Below are 16,127 nucleotides of genomic sequence, written 5' to 3'. Positions count from 1 at the left end.
TGGACTGCAGCAGTCATGGCTACTTTGAGGCCAAGTCTAACACAAAGGGTCTGAGTGCATGTTTTTGTTGTTAAAATTGTCTACTGGAATATCAGCCAGCTTCACATAAAGGAGCCTCTGTGCTAAACCAAATATAGCTGTGTAACCAGTCAACATTCAGTTACTGGAAATGAGACTGACTGAGCATCAATTGAACCTTTCAAACTCCTTTGGGTGTTTGTTTGTGTTATTTTTTTAATGTTTACTTTTTATTCACTCCACCCCTGAGATCCAGATGATGCCCTTTCCCCCATTCCCGCATCTCTTCTTTACTTCTCAGTCAGCCGAATCCCACAGAGAATGTACGTCTGTTCAAGTGTCAGAAGTGGAGATGCTGTTTCTTCATTTGTAGCTGGAAATGAAACCGATGCATGTGTGTGTGCATTTGTGTTTTTTCAACCAGTGTTGTGGACCCATCAGACAACGATCTCTCTGTCCTTTCCAAATATTTTCTTGCACATATTTGTGGCAAACCCTCTCCTTAGCCCTCCTGAGCCTGTCGATCTGCTCTCCCTCAGCCTGCCCTGAAGCTGTGTTCAAGTTTCTGTGCAGCAGATGCTTCCTCAGGTCTCCTGCAGCGCTTGTCTGGTTTTGGGTAGTTTTACTGAAATAGCAAAGCATTAAAAGTAGCAGATTTTATTGTGTAATAGTTTAGAGACAAGGTAGGGATTGTAGTAATAAATGTGCCTCTGTTAGCTTGTTGTTTGCTGAATGTAAGGATGTCACCATGTTGCCACATAGTGAGTGAGCCAATTTAGAATAGCTGTAACCCTAAAATAGTCCTTGTCATAAGTATACAGTCCTGCACTGCTGAAGCGCCAATGATCCCTCTACCACTTTAAATTATTCAAGATTTTGCCAGTTGAATTTTTAATAGCATACTAATTTGGACATGCCACTTGAAATGCTCTTCAATTTTGGCAGACATTGTTTGCCCAAATTCTGCCTCTGGGACTGTGGAGTCTCTGTTTGCATAATAAAGTTGGACAAAAACACCAAAACAAAGTTGAGGAAAGATTCTCAAATAGGAATCTGGACCAAATTTGAAGCTTGGTTTGCAGAAATGTTTATGACCCACAGACCCAGACTCTGTTTATGCAAGCCCTAGATAGTGAGAGCATTGATAACACTACAGAGAGCTTAGATCAGGTCAAAAATCCCAGCCTAGCACATTCTTGCCAAGCCTGACCTGTCCAGTCTAGTCCCATTAACTGTATTTATGGGCCCAAGCCCAATTTTAACTTGGTCTTTTTGTAGTAAGTTGGCTTTTATATTTAGTTTTGAACCGTGATTCTGACTTGTTTTATTGGCAGAAATGTGTTCAGATGAGTTTTTAATGAGAGCAACTTGAAAGCATATATAAAAAATATAGTCTTATGTTTATGCTAAAGAGCGCACTGAGGATGAGGAGCAGACGTGCAGACATCACAGTGCACCGAACAAGCAGAGCTCTTTTAAGAGCATCTACAGTTACTCTTCTTTACTCACTTCATGAGATAAGACTTCTTAATTCAGGAAACATGCCTGGTGGCACTAGGCACAGGTCATGTCCTTAATGCAGTGGTTCTGCTGCACAGAGGGAAGTTGTTCTGTATTTATTACAGAAAGAATAGACAAAAATGTAGAAATCTACAGGAGAAATATTGCTACGTTGCCAAGTCTGACAGGATTTGTTTAAATTCTCTCCAGCACAACCAGGTCTAGGCCTGAGAGAAGGGGTTGGGATCCTTGACCAAATCAGGCCAGTCCCAGGCTCAGGCAGAGAATTTAATCTCCATTTCTATGTGACAATGAAGGAAAGTGATACGGCAGAGATAGGGATATCAAAGTTAGTCATCTGTCTGTTAATTAATTGCCATTTGAGTGAGAGATATCTTCAACTCTTTGCAGAGCAGTTAATGGCTTTTAAATTAAAGTAACAATCCAGTTATTAAAACCATTATTATCATTAATCTTTCTATTTTAAGTGTTGTTTTTGAATTGCCTTGCTATGGAACATTTCACTTCATTTTTAAATCAACATTAATGCTGTCTGAAATGTGCACATGTTTGGCTCAGACTGTTTCACAGATCTGCACTTTCTCACATCAACTCTTGTTTTAAAACATTCCAACTCTGACATAAGGCACGCATACATTATTCAGGGTCTGATTTTTGCACTCACAGCATTTGTAAATGAGGCCCTCGCCTGTCATTACATAATTACACATAACACAGAGGACATGCAGTAATATTGGCAAGAACAGCTACAAAAAGGGCGACATAAAGAATTATCGAGCAATGTTGGAAACTGTTGGAGTCAGCAGTGTGAGAGTCAAGGAAAGTCCAAATTCAACCTGAAGTAAATCAGCAGCATTTTTCAGACTGTGAAGGTGAGTCCATTTCTCAAATAATAGTTGCTCGGTCAGATTTGTATTAATTTGTTTGCATGATAATGTTTGTTTAGTGCCTAAATGTTTGCAGTGTTTTTTGTCTTTGCACCTTACCTCTGCTGTTTCCCTGCTGTGGGGTAATAGCAGAGGAGATGAAAACAATAGGAACCTCCCTGAGGAGAACATCAGCCTTGCCCTCTGTTCTCTTCATTCACTAGAACACTATATAGAGACCAGATGTGTGCGTGTTCTCCGCTGAGTCATTGAGCCGTGTTTTTAGAAATGGCCAAAGCTTTAACAATCCCATCGACACCACAGGGAGCCACAGTCTGCTCTGCCATCCTCCCTTTCTTTTCACTGATGTTAGCAAATACTGCTGTTTTAGTTTAGCTCATATAATCACAAAATAAAAAACATTCAAGAGCTCTAATATATAACAAGTTAGAATAAAAATAAATGAAATGGAACAGTATTTATCTGGTTTGCACATGGCTAAAGGCTGCAGACCTTGCTGGTATTCAGCTTTTGCTTTCCAAAGTATCTTCAATAAATATTTTTCGCATACCAACTTTTCAAACTTGTTTCAGGGCTTTACCTTTGATCCTTCTGAGGCACCTGTTTTCCAATAATGCAATTAATGCGCCAAATATTATATCCAATATTGCATATGATATTTTGTGATCTTTTGATGTGGGCATGCACTTGAAATACCCAGCAATCATTTGTTTCCCACCTGCAGCAAACTCCCTGGACTCACAGGTAGGGTTGTCTTTCTGGTATGGTCCTAGTAAAAATCAATTTAAGAGGTGGACTGATGATGGTTTTCTAGGGCTGATACTGATAATTAGTAAGTTATGAGACTTAATATTTGGAACCAGCGTGTTTACTGTAAAATTGTGCCATAAGTAAGCTTCAGTAATTTAAATTTTAGATTAAAAGCATTCGATAGAAAAATGAATCAAAGCTTCTTCATCACTAATGACTAAAGAGGAATGAGAACAACAGCAATAAGGTGAGTTCTGTCTTTGAAAAATATGTGCCTTTCACAGTCCACGTACTGTATGTATCAACCAGTTGTTCAAGCACTCTGATGTTTCACCTAAGTAAAATGACAATACTATTGTATGGTATAGAATTTTTTTTGTTTTGCAAATATGACAATCAAAAACACCAAATGTGCTGTAAATCCTGCCTATAAGACCCTGTGTGCAGGCCACAGTCATCCACCTGCATGATGATTTCCATTGATTTATTTAAGTCCAAACTGTGCTGCTTTTATGCAGCTATGTTTCTCTGTAAATATAATCGTTTTCCCCTGTAGGACATTTGTGCATCTACCTACTACAGTATGGTAGTTGAACTCTCATCCTCTGGTGATTGTGGTGACTCTCAGACTCACAACAGACTCACAGCATGCAAGTCGCTCCGTCCCCTTCCCCCATCACTTCATGTCTTTACTAAGGAGTCTTTTCAGTCAGATCAGCCCTTAAAAGCAACCGTGACTCCAATGGTATCAGTCCTGTTTTCTTTATATGCATATTATTTACCGAGGAAGAAAAGCGGTTAAAAAGTGGCACTAAATCCAGCCAGTCTGATCTTTGTAATTTTGTATTACAGCATGTTCTGAGCAATGAAGTGGCTGGTTGCAATACACAATAAATGGGGTAAAATTTCAATTGCATTAGGTTTCATGCAGCTGATGATAGTGGCAGTTGCATGTATTCTAGTAAAGTTTTGTGTCTTGGCTCTTTATACTGGTATAGAAGTGGCAACCAAGTTTTTAGATGAAAAAATATGCACTGAAAATGCGACTTAGGCGCTGAACTTTACAATAACTAAAGTAAAAGTATATTTAAGAATGATGTATTGTTGAACTGGGTTGTAGCTACTGATGCATTGGTGTGTTTGTCACTTAAATGTGGCAGATGGTTAAATTGGAGCTAATTTAGATTGATTTAATTTGATTCAGATTGAGGTTGAGTGAAAACAGAGACCGAGGGGAAGATAGTTCACAGTAGGCCAAAATAAAGCACTTTTTTTATTAATTAATTTTTATTAGCTATTGGTCAAATAAAACACTGATACAGATCATCTGTAAAATGCCAAATAAAAGCCTGATATTTTGCTGTTTGTAATCTGTTGTACCCAAATATTCACCCCTTTTTTGAAACCACAGCAAAAACATAGAATGCCTATACACCTTATGTGGTGTTGTTTCTTTTTTAAGTACCAAAAATTGCAAGCATACTGTCTAAATTTAACAAAAAGCAGTTGGCAACATTTTGGTAAATTTTGCCAACGTATCTTTGCAATCAGACCAGCCAAATAAGGTCGTCATAGGATGTGTAATGATAATATGAACACGTGTTTCAGGTCAGAAGTGTTGGTGCTAGATTTCTGGCTTGGTTGTGTTTTTGGCTTGGCTAAGATTAGATTTTGGGGCCGAGTGAATTTTCTTGTCTTCCTTTTTGCCTTCCTGGCTTTCTTAAAGTTCTCTGCATGGCAATACACAGTCCAGAATAACTGGCCAAACAGTAAAGTTCAAAGATGAGTCCACTACGTTAACCTTTAAAACCAAAGGCTCATACATTACCGATGCAACAATACATAGAAAATTATATATTTGCAAAAAGCTTACCCCTTTTCCCCCCGTAACAGGTGGCCATCGGTGACCAACGCTGCTCTTACAGCATCTTTAGATCAAAATATCACTGGAGATCTTTAGTTTTGTGAAAACTTTGGTACTTTTTGACACTTTGATCAAAAGTTAAAGATGTGTTAAAGCATATGGGTATCAAAAAGCATCAGCAGTATTGACCACCTCTCCCACAGGCTATCCTGTCTTTCATTTCTCCTGTGCGGCAGGAAGTGCCAGTCCATGTGGTCGTTTTTTGAAGGTCCATGCAAAATGATCCATAGCCCACCTGATACAAACTCTTCCAGGAGGGAGGGCTTCTTGGAAGTAAAGACCTGTAAATGTCACTTTATAGCCGAGTGCTTTGATTGGCTTTTGGAGTGGGTGTCTATCTAGGCAGTCCTCAGGCTGCTTGAGCTTTTAGCAAAACAAACAATGGCTGGCACGGCTTTGACAGCTGTTGGGGATGTTGCCAGTCCCTGTATACATCCAAAATATATAACGCCTGGTATTTTGGTGCTGACAGCCTAAGCTGGATGGTTCTGAATCAGTTGAGTGAAGCCATGTCTCCCAGGAATCCAGTTAACTATTTAGTCTGGTGATTTATGACCGTCCCTAATGCATGACAGGATGACTTAGAGACAAGACTGGACTGATGTCATCGCAACAAAGAGCTGAAGGAGGGGTGAGACAGCCGCTTCATCTGCTTGTGAGAGATGTTTTTGATTCTTGGTAGAGTCAGTTTCCGTCTCTTGAGACCAACACACAAGGAGGACCTTAAATGTGCCAAAACATGACTCAAATCTTGATCAAACCTCGAAAGATTCTCATCCATCCACGAACCGCAGGCGGCTTGAAATAAAGAGCTGCTGTTGCTTAAGAGTTTCAGTAACTCAGCCTCTGTTTGCTCCATCCTTATGGCTTCCTTTGTAATGGTGGGATTCAGCGTGTCCATGCAGGAGAAAATCATGATATTTAGGCTCAGCCCCATTTCAAAGTTGTATCCCTTACATCCCTTACATTTTTTGGTGCTTTCTTGTCTTCCTCTTGACACAAAGTTACAAGGGATGACGGTATAATAATCCTCTACAAAATTAGACAACGCTTCAAGCTCCTTTCATCACTGTCAACAGCATTATGTAATTAGACAAGGTGGGCCTTTCTACAAAAGTTGCATATTTTGTTAATACTGTTTCATTATGAAAAGGAAAATAATGCATTGAAACGATACAATGTATAGATGTCACAAGAGAAGATTGTTGTAGTTTTTCGATCTCACTGATGATGGCAAGGTTTTGGGAAATTTCTCACACAACAAGAGTCAAAATATCCTTCCCCCTAGATGTGAATGTTTAAAATGTAGGGTTAGGGCTTAGTGATAGGGACAAGGGGTGTTTTGGGATTGAGCATTAGTGTCAGTATAATATAGAAACGATTTCATACATAAGCCAAGTTGTGCAACACTTTCTCTTATTTATCACCCTTTTAGAGGCAAGTGATGTCTTCAGTGGACAGCCTTGCTCAAATCAGTTTAATCTTGAAGCTCATTTAAAGGGGACATATTATGCAAAAATCACTTTTTCAAGCTTTTCTAACAAAAATATGTGCCCCTGGCATGTCCACAGTCCCCTCAAATACCAGAAAAATCCATTCACTTCCATCCTCTCTTTCTCCACCTTTCAGAAAATGTGTGCTGAAACAAGCCTTTCTCAGATTTTCCCCTCATGACTCATGTAGGGCGTAAGCACCGCCTCAAGGTTTGGTTGGCCCTGCCCACTTGGAAGAAAGTTCCACCCCCCTGTCGTCAGAAGTCAGAAGGGTAACCCACTGAGCTACCCTTCTTACTTTCTTCTTGGAGACTGATGGTTTGCATGCCAGTCAGGTCCTTAACTTTGGATAAAAGTGTCTGTAACATTGTAACATCAAGGGTGCCCCATTTCCTGAGAGGGGTGTGGTCAGGGGCAGAGTCAGACAGTTCATTAATATTAAAAGCCACAGACACAGAAACAGCTCATTCTGAGAAGGGCTGAAACAGAGGGCTTTTTAGACATGCAAAAATCCCATACTACTGTTTTTACAGCAGCAAACTTCACAGTCATGTTTTGGGGACCTCTTGGAACAAAATAAACTTGTCTTAAAAGGGTAAAATATGTCCCCTTTAAGTTATTGTAGTTGCAGAATTAGACTGTCGAGCAGCCACGATGAACAACGTCATGAAAAATCTTCTTATAAAGTTTGAAATACAAGTATTATTGAATTACATATGAAGTAGGGATATGCACAATCAATCAGCCAGGGCTGCAGCCATCGACTGGTTAGACATCCAGTTAACGGCCCTGATACTCCCTGCTCTACCTGGAGCAAGCCAGATGTAAACAAGCACTGTAAATGGATATCATGTCAAAGGAGTAGTGGGTCTGTCAGTATTGGTGCAGAAAACTGAGGTACAATTTATGTGGGCTGCATCAGGTTAAATCTGCATATCAGCCAGATCTATAACCACATGCATAATAGAAATGTGGACTTCAACATGTACAAAAGACCGAGGGCTGGTGATGCTAGCTCCGCCAGCATTAGCCACACTGCAAACCAGATCACATAGTTCACCAGTAGATGTGTTTTTTTTTCTGAATTTCCTTACCTTTAGACCAATTGGTTTGTCTAAATTTAGACTTTTGTTTTTCTGACTAGGAAAATAGATGAATAGGAACATGCCAAACTCAAAATATGATGCCTGCAGTTATATTTCTACAAGCTTCCTCAGAGAGAGAATCAAATCTATGGACAAGTATCTATCAACTTTCAAGGAAAACTCTTAGCGATTATGTTGCACAAAACGAAACAAACCTAAGAATATAGGACATAAAAGTAGAAAGTTAGCAAAGTTCTCGTGGTGTCAGGGGACTGAAAAGAGATAGGCAGATTACTTAATTTTAGTGAATTTTTATGGAAGTTTATAGTGTTATTTTCATACAAATTATCAATACCTTGCATCAGCATATGGATTCATTGTTGTCACACTCAATGTAAAGATGCTATAGTGTCAGTTTTCACAGCCCTACCATTGCCAGTGAGCATCTTAGTCCCCTATCTTTCTGTAACTGTGTAGTCTTGTGATCACCTCTTTTGCTTTTCTCCCTCTTTCTATCTGAAATAGGTACCACGAGTTGGATATTCACAACAGCCTGAGGGACAACCTGAGCTACAAAACACTGATTGAATATCCTGTGCTGCATGTAGTGCTCAAAGATCACTGGAAGAACTATCCTCTCAAAGGACCAGGTAATAAAAACACACATCTATCTTTAAATGTGAAAAATTCTGCCCTCATACTCATTTCTGCTCAAACACTAACCCTCTAATACCTCTTTTGTGGCAAATGATCATTCCTCTAGCACCATTTCTTACTTTAGGATTCCATTTTCACTCGTCCTTTTTGTTACCAAACATAAGGGTGGATACATAACATGACTTTAAAGCCTTTAAAACCCCAAAAACGTCAACCCCTCTCCACTTCCCCAATTCCAGCAGCATTGTATCATGTCCTGGTTTCTCAAGCTGAGACTTTGAGACTCCTTGCTCCCTTATTTTTCACTATGGCAACATGCTACCCCAACGGAAACGAGGGTGTTCTGCACAGCATCACGCACACCAACTGAACCTCAACAGCGACCGTGTCCAGAAAGAGGATCAAACATGGCTTTCTGTTGTACAGTGACTTCATGTACTGACAAATGACAGGGGAAAAAGAAAAGACAAGCCATCGGCTGGTGGCGTTTTTCGCCTCATTGTTATTTTGTTCAAGTCCCGGATGTTTTTAGGCATAAAGAGCCATGACAAAGTTTTTCTATATATCATGAAAAAGCACAAAGCCTTAAAAGGTTTATCTCAGTTGGGTTAGTATATTTACAAAAGACAACAATAACCTGGTATCATTATACTTTCAGACCAGACTGGCTGAATGACAGATGAGGTAAATTTAGTCTCTGTGTGTGTCTAGTGATAAGGCCCTGGTGCTACACTGTTTTGCTAAAATGTTAGCCATAGAAACATCCTGATAATTGCACATGCCAAGGCCTGGGACGCTGGGCAGGAAGTGATAAAGAGCAATCGGACACTGTGGCAGCAGCATTTCCAGAGAGGACAGAGGAAAGTTTAGGGTCCAGCACGCTTGGACAAAACAGCCTGCAGCCGGTCAGTTTTCTGGTTTAAAATGTCTGTAGACTGTAAAGTCTGACTGGTCTTTGTACCCTTGAAGACCATGAGTAGGAGCCTGTTGATAGCATTTTTGGCATTAATTTGGTATTCTTTTTGTAGGTGCTCTGTGAAAAGAAAAGGGCCTCAACATTAGGTCATCAAGAGATTTTAAGGATGTTTTGCAAAAATGAAATGTCTAAACTAGGGATGCACAATAATGCATTTTTACAGATTTCCAATATTTATAAATTCATTTCATCTAATATTAATACCAATGTGTACATGTAGTTCAGACCTAAAACTTGATCTCTTATGACAGGATTTAAAGCTTAAGGATGAACAAAGAAACAAAGGTCAGCTGATGTAGGTCTGTAGTCCTGCCTAAGACTCTGAATACATTTGTATGAATACAAATGAATTCTCATATACAGCCTATATGAATTGTACAGTAGATATATTGGTTGTAAACATCGTCAGAAATGTTCATGTCTGCCAATACCAATACTTCACCTTTTATGCTCATTTCTGCTGTTTCTAGTGATATTGTGCATCACTAGTCTAACCCATAAACTAGGGGGGTTGAATCTTTCTTTTTCATGGCATTCCATTTGAATCTCGATTCAATGGCTACGATCTAAATCACTGACAGTTCATCAAAATATAGAACGATAATTTTTTGCTTATTAAAACTAAGAAAAAAAATAGCATTATAAGATCCTTCCATCATATGTCTTTGAGTTTATTGATGTAAGAGACAAAATACCAGGCCTCCCTCACAAATACTCTAACATCATGTCAATAAACGGAAGTCTTACCTGCCTATATGTCTCACTGACTGGTAGTTGGGCAGATAAGTACTAAAATCTGTCTAATCCCCTCAAGAAGCTCAAATTAAAGCCAGTTTTACAATTAAAGGAGATTTGAAATCAATATCTCCACCAGCTCTGTGTCTGACTGTTCCTGCTTTTGTTTTTTTCTTATGAGCTAAGCCCATTTAAAAAAGCATATTTACAATGTACTAGCCCTAACATAAAGTGCATTTAAGAAAAGGGATGGTCAGGAAGAGAGGACTGGTTTTCATGACATGAGATTAAAGGGATGAGTATCAAAATCCGGTACCGACATGGTACCAGTACAAACACATCCGATACCTACTGGACCGAATTACTACACAAATATCAATACTTCATTTCAATACCCTGCCACCCCAAATGAAAGTCAAAATTAGTTTAGCAAACATGTTCAGCTGACAACCTATGGAGATTTTTCTGCAAATAATTCAAAATACCCAGACAGCTTTTATTCTCCATCTGACCTTTAACACACTCTTTTTCTCACAGAGGTATCCATTTAAGCAATGGCACCATATAAAAAGGTATAGATTTAGTACCGAATCAGCAAACATATGAAGAAAACAAAGACAATAATGATAGTAAGAGACGGCTTAGGAAAAAGAATTGTGCAGGATCATATCATCATATTTCAACCACTGTAATGATGGCTGCTTGTCAACTTCACTGGAGGTTTTTAGGTCTTATCTACATCCTCTAAGTCACTTGTGTTTCTCAGAGAACTCTGGTTACACAAGTAACCTGAATAATTTTGAACAGGCCCCAAATTAAAGGATTTATGCAGAAAAACATCTTGGTCTCTTACCTCATATTCATATTATTTAATTCCATTAGTAACACTCCATTCCCAGGATGAATGGTTAATGTGAGGCAAGCAGCTTTTTAATTGTGCCTCCCATTACAGCGCTAAGGCTGAATTACATTAATCTTTAATATTATAGGCTCAGCTGGATAAACATGCATAGCATACTGACAAAATGTTTTGGTCAAAGTACTTGGGATTTAAAGTCAATTTTTCTCAAGTGGGCTGTTGGGAGGTTTAACTGGGGAATAAGGCTTATCACTCATACTTATCTTATTTACAGTCATTATTTTTCAGCCTTTCTGTCACATTTATCCTTCTTTGTTGCATAACTTACTGCTCTGCACGCTGATTCTCCTTTTAAATCAGCATGAACTCAAACCAAAGCACCATTATTACAAAGCTTTCTGTCTCTTCATCTCTATTTGACCATGACCCTTCTCTTTCCTACTAACCACTCTGATCACCTCTGACTATGATTAAAGATCAATGAATTGACTTTTTTATTCCTGAATGAGTGCCATGTTGTTTCAGCTGAACATGCACCGGCCTGTTTTACAACAATGAGCAACAAATCAGTCCTGGAGAGCAAGGATGTGACCCAAGCTTCATCAACCCTATCAGTGCCACAAACTCCGTCGGGTACCAACATCTTGATGGGAACCCCAGAGAAGAGCCCTGAACCGCCAAAGCAGAAAAGGGCCAAGAGGGAGACGGAGGAGGAAGAACTAGAGGAGGGAGAAATCACAGACAGTAGTGAAGAAGAGAAAGAACAAACCCCATGTGCTAGAAGCTGTGATGGTGACAGGAGGCCTGAGGTGATAAACAACGGACCAGCAGACAGAGTGGACACTAATGTTGATGACAGTATGAGTAAACACAGCGACAGCAGCAGGAGTCTGTGTATAAAAATTGACTTCTCTGGTCCAACCGATGACAAGGCAGCCACCAGAGAGAGCGCTGAGGTCGGCATGACTAAGGAGGTAGCTGTGATGGAGCTGGAGCCTGCTCAGAGCCCATCACTGTCAGGATGAAAATGAGTCAGCGAGCGCTGCTGACAGCTGTGGATCGGAATGATAATGCCCAGATGTTCACAATGAAACAAATGAGGAGGCAGACGTATCTGACAGGAAGCCATCAATCTTGTGTCAGTGCAGTGAAGCGATCCAACCAGACAGTATTTTCAGTTTTATTTCACAGATTGTTTAAAGAAGAAGAATTATTATAATACAAATATATCAGTGTGTTAAATTGGAAAATGTCAGTGTCTTTGTTTATGTTTAGGGTTGAGCTGATCTGTCTGGAAGCTTTGCTTTCTGTAAGACTTTTCTGGGCAAGGTTGAAGAGTCTGTATTTGTGTTACACTGCTGCACATCTCTGTTGAATTTTAACTCTAATACCAAAAAATACAACATATATATTTTTACACATTTCTTCTACATTTATCATCAAAATTTCAATCTGTACTTAACTGTCTTTATCACAGAAATGTGTGCCTGAAAAAAATTCTACCTATAAGCAACTGTTGTTTTATGAATACCTGCCTCTTACCTGGTCTCTCCGCCCAGTGCTATGAAAAGTACATAGCTTTCCTCATACCAGCAGACACCATGGATGAAAGGGAAGGTTATAAAGAAGTTTGCTTGCATTTAAAGTTTGTATTTGTTAGAAAGGCTGTTTAGAGTTGGTTCATACATGGTCACATACCTCTTCTGGTGCTTGATCTATATCCTATTGTGGCCAAAGCATAGCATAAATGTTTGATTTGAACCATAGAGGACTGTGTTGAAAGGTGTAAAAGGAGTATGTGTCACCTTAAAAGCTGTCATGGACTTTCTGATTCTCTTCAGCTCACTTAGTCTCCTTTTATCAGTTATGTGGCATGAATCAAAGGTCCACAACACCAACAGCCTGTGTCAGTTGCCTCCATTTTGCACAGAGGCAGCCCTTATTTTGAGTACAAAACCGATGCAGTCCGGTGTTTTCAGCACTCAGCATCCTCAGTGCATATATGCCTTCTGCAAAACAAAAATGTCACATGCACAAATGCCACTCACCAGCCAATCAAAATCAAGACTTCTGATATAAGTTTTGTGAACAGCAATGGAAGCAGAGAAGCGGTTTTAACTCGTCTTTTCAAGGATGCTACTGCTTCCTATACAATGACTCAATACATTATTTTCATGTCTTCTTGCTGAAATTCCCTTGAGTAAGGAAAACTATTGAACACAGCTATTTAAAACAGACCATGCTGTCCTATGATGTAACTTAGCCACTATAAATGCCATCTGAAAATGAGGTTGTGGGTGTTGCCAGTGCAAAAAGCCAACTGGACACAAGCCCTTAGTTTTCATTTCTTCTCATTATTGCCCACTGATGTTTCATGCTGATGAAGGTTATGTGATATTTCTAATAAATGATGAAATTACTTTAATGTGTGATTTAATGTCTTGTAAGCTTGTGCCTAATTTTTTTTAGTGATTTTTGTTTCAGACTGCTGACAATCAAATAGGTTGTATAGAAAATGACAGGGTAAGGCAAGTTCACAAAGAAGAGAGCATTTAAAGCAACTCAAAGTGCTGTATACACTTAAAAAAAGCTTGAAAAAAGCATTGAGCAAGTCTAGAGACACTTAAATACACCTGCTTTGATTTGAGTCCAAGTGGTGTTAGTAATGTGTTCTAACTCGTCAGTTGTGTTTTGGTGTAGGGCCTCAGACTCTGTAGGTTTTTTTTTTTCCTCAATCAAAACAATAACCAAAGGTGACATGCAGAGAGGTACCGCTGCACACTATTATGTTCATATGCATTCATTTTATAATGGAGAAAATCAGTTAAAAGTAGCCCTTCTGGTTTGCACCATGAGCTACTTGCAAAGCTCATGATGCTTGTATCAAGAGCAAGGAAAGGCAGTTTTAACAGCTTTTCTCCCTCATTATGTTGAATAAATCCATGAAACAAGGGTAGTAGTTTGCTTAATACACTTGATATAGTGCTCTTTTAATCGAACAGAGTCTTCAATTTAATGCAGTAAGTCCAATTGGTGAGCTTAGCATGCATCTCTTGTGGCTTGGATGTGTTTAGAGATGCTGCATCGTTAACAGGGGTAAGGGGTGAGTTGATGGAGTTGCATGTTACAGGGCAGCTTTAGCAATAGAAAGCGCAGCTGATGGCAGAGAAAAATTGTGGTCAGTTACATGACCACATACCTCAACAATGATTAACATGTTCTGTGTCATGTAAGCCGCCAAGATATGACCTATCCCATTAAAACTGCAGGAGAGATTTCTCTAGTTTTGAAAACTTTTGCAAATACTTGAGGTAAAATGTGTACTCAGTAACAAAATGTATGGAGCATAGGATTCCATTTTTTTTAGATTAAGACATAAAAATGTCACATTGTGACCTTAAAAGAAGTTAAGAAAAATAAAATGCAAGATTATTTCACAATTGTTCAACACTGATTGGACTAAAAATGATGTGAACTAGAATACAATGTTGGACCAATTAATAATATCAATATAATTTAAAGGAATTCAGCAAAATTAATTTTCCAAAGCACCTAGTTCAAGCAGAAAATTAGTCAAAAGTAAGTTTGCATAAATGTGTGATTAGTGACATTTGATTCATAGAAGTTAAAAGACATTCTAAGTGTGTTTAACTCTCATTAGGTAATGTGTCCCTCTCTTGACCACTGTTTTTGATTAACTACTCAGTGAGCCCTCGTTATACTTCCATCAAAGTCTAGCAAACTTCTTTCTCTCAGGCCTCAGTTAAACCATTAGTCTCATTTTTCCATCAGCTCATAAACATTTATGTTGACATGCTCGTTTCTCTGACACCTCAGGGTGTCTCCCTGTGCGAATGTTCTTGCACATGTGGTGCCGCTGCGTATCGTATTCTTCCCTAACGTTGCTTTATGACGACAGCAGAGTGCCAGTAATAACTGACAGCGTGGCTCACTGGTAGGGTCTGTGTGTTTATAGATGTGTTTTTATAACCTCTGCTAACCTCCGATGGATTTTAACCCCTCTGGATCGGCACTCTTTGATGTCTCGGCCGTGATGACGCATTTTCCACCATTCTGCAGTCAGAGGCAATGATCTCACATCTGAGTGCGCATCCCTCTGAGAGGCAGGGACCCAAACTCATTTACCCCCTTGGCTTTAGTGCAGTTTTAATGTCAAGGTTTAAAGTTTTGCCACCCCTTTTGGACTGTGTGTTCATACATCATCCAGCAGGGCCGTCATTTATTTATTCATCGTTTGATGGATAAACATTAGCCCAAAGCTTTGCTTGATTTTGGCTGAACTAATGTTCCTTAAAGCTTTTTCATGAATCTTGTGAACTAAGTCTTTGGAGAAAGTATAAAAACAGGCTGACAAGTTTCATTGAACAGATCCACATTGAGGGAAATATACGTGCTCATTTTTCCATCCATACAAAACTAAATGATCGGTTATTACTCCTATACAAAATTTAAGACAGCTTCAGATTTATGTTTTCAATTGGTGTCTGGAGAACGAAAAGAACTTTTTTTGACATGTGCACTCTGACTTAGAGATAAACTGATTAGATTCTGGAGGTACAAGATCAAGGTTAATGTGACTTCACATCTTGTGAGTACAGTATTCAAAGAATGCATTGACAGATTTTTGTGGAATTAGGCCCAAATAAACACAAACCTTTAAAACTGACGACCTGGGCCTTTACATTACCAGCAGACCCCTCAGATCTTAAGATACAGGCCTCCTTGCAGTCTCTTGCTCTAATCATAGAGTAAGAGGTTGACTGTGCTTTCTTAGTCATGGCCCCTCAACTTTGGAACAGCCTTCTTTTCACTGCCTCCACATGTTTGAATCCCCTGGATGCATATGGCCATTTTTATTTCTTGATTCTGTTTTTTTGTCTTGTTTATTATTGCTCACATTTTATGTGTCTGTGTATTTTTTCTAAATACACAAATACATAAAATGTATGTCTGCTGTTTTTAAACGTGATTGGTAAATACATTTGGCTTGACTTTGCCTTTTTAAGGGGTTGTTTTAACACTTTCTACTGTTTTGATGACAGAATCCCAGAAGCCCTATGAAAACATCCATTCACTTATTTGATCATACTCTGAGTGATTTCTGGGGCTGATCCTGGCTGTCATTGGTCAAGAAACGGGATACACCTTCACCAGTCAATCACCGGTCTAACATAGAGACTAACACCTCATACCTATGGTCA

General features: G+C 39.1%; 1 protein-coding gene across 1 annotated transcript in view; it reads left to right on the top strand.

Annotated features, from left to right (window-relative positions):
• Positions 1-13,325, top strand: part of znhit6 (zinc finger HIT-type containing 6) — a 64,545-nt gene extending 51,220 nt beyond the window's left edge. The window contains exons 9-10 of the mRNA XM_041790446.1: positions 8,204-8,328; positions 11,431-13,325. Coding sequence (XP_041646380.1) covers positions 8,204-8,328; positions 11,431-11,930 — 625 coding nt within the window. The 3' untranslated portion in view covers positions 11,931-13,325. The remainder of the gene's footprint in view (positions 1-8,203; positions 8,329-11,430) is intronic.
• The last annotated feature ends 2,802 nt before the right edge of the window (positions 13,326-16,127 follow it).

Source organism: Cheilinus undulatus, linkage group 7, assembly GCF_018320785.1.
Source record: "Cheilinus undulatus linkage group 7, ASM1832078v1, whole genome shotgun sequence".
Taxonomy (NCBI): Eukaryota; Metazoa; Chordata; class Actinopteri; order Labriformes; family Labridae; genus Cheilinus; species Cheilinus undulatus.
The sequence above is the reverse complement of the archived record's forward strand: the minus strand, read 5'-3'. Positions and strand labels throughout refer to the sequence as shown.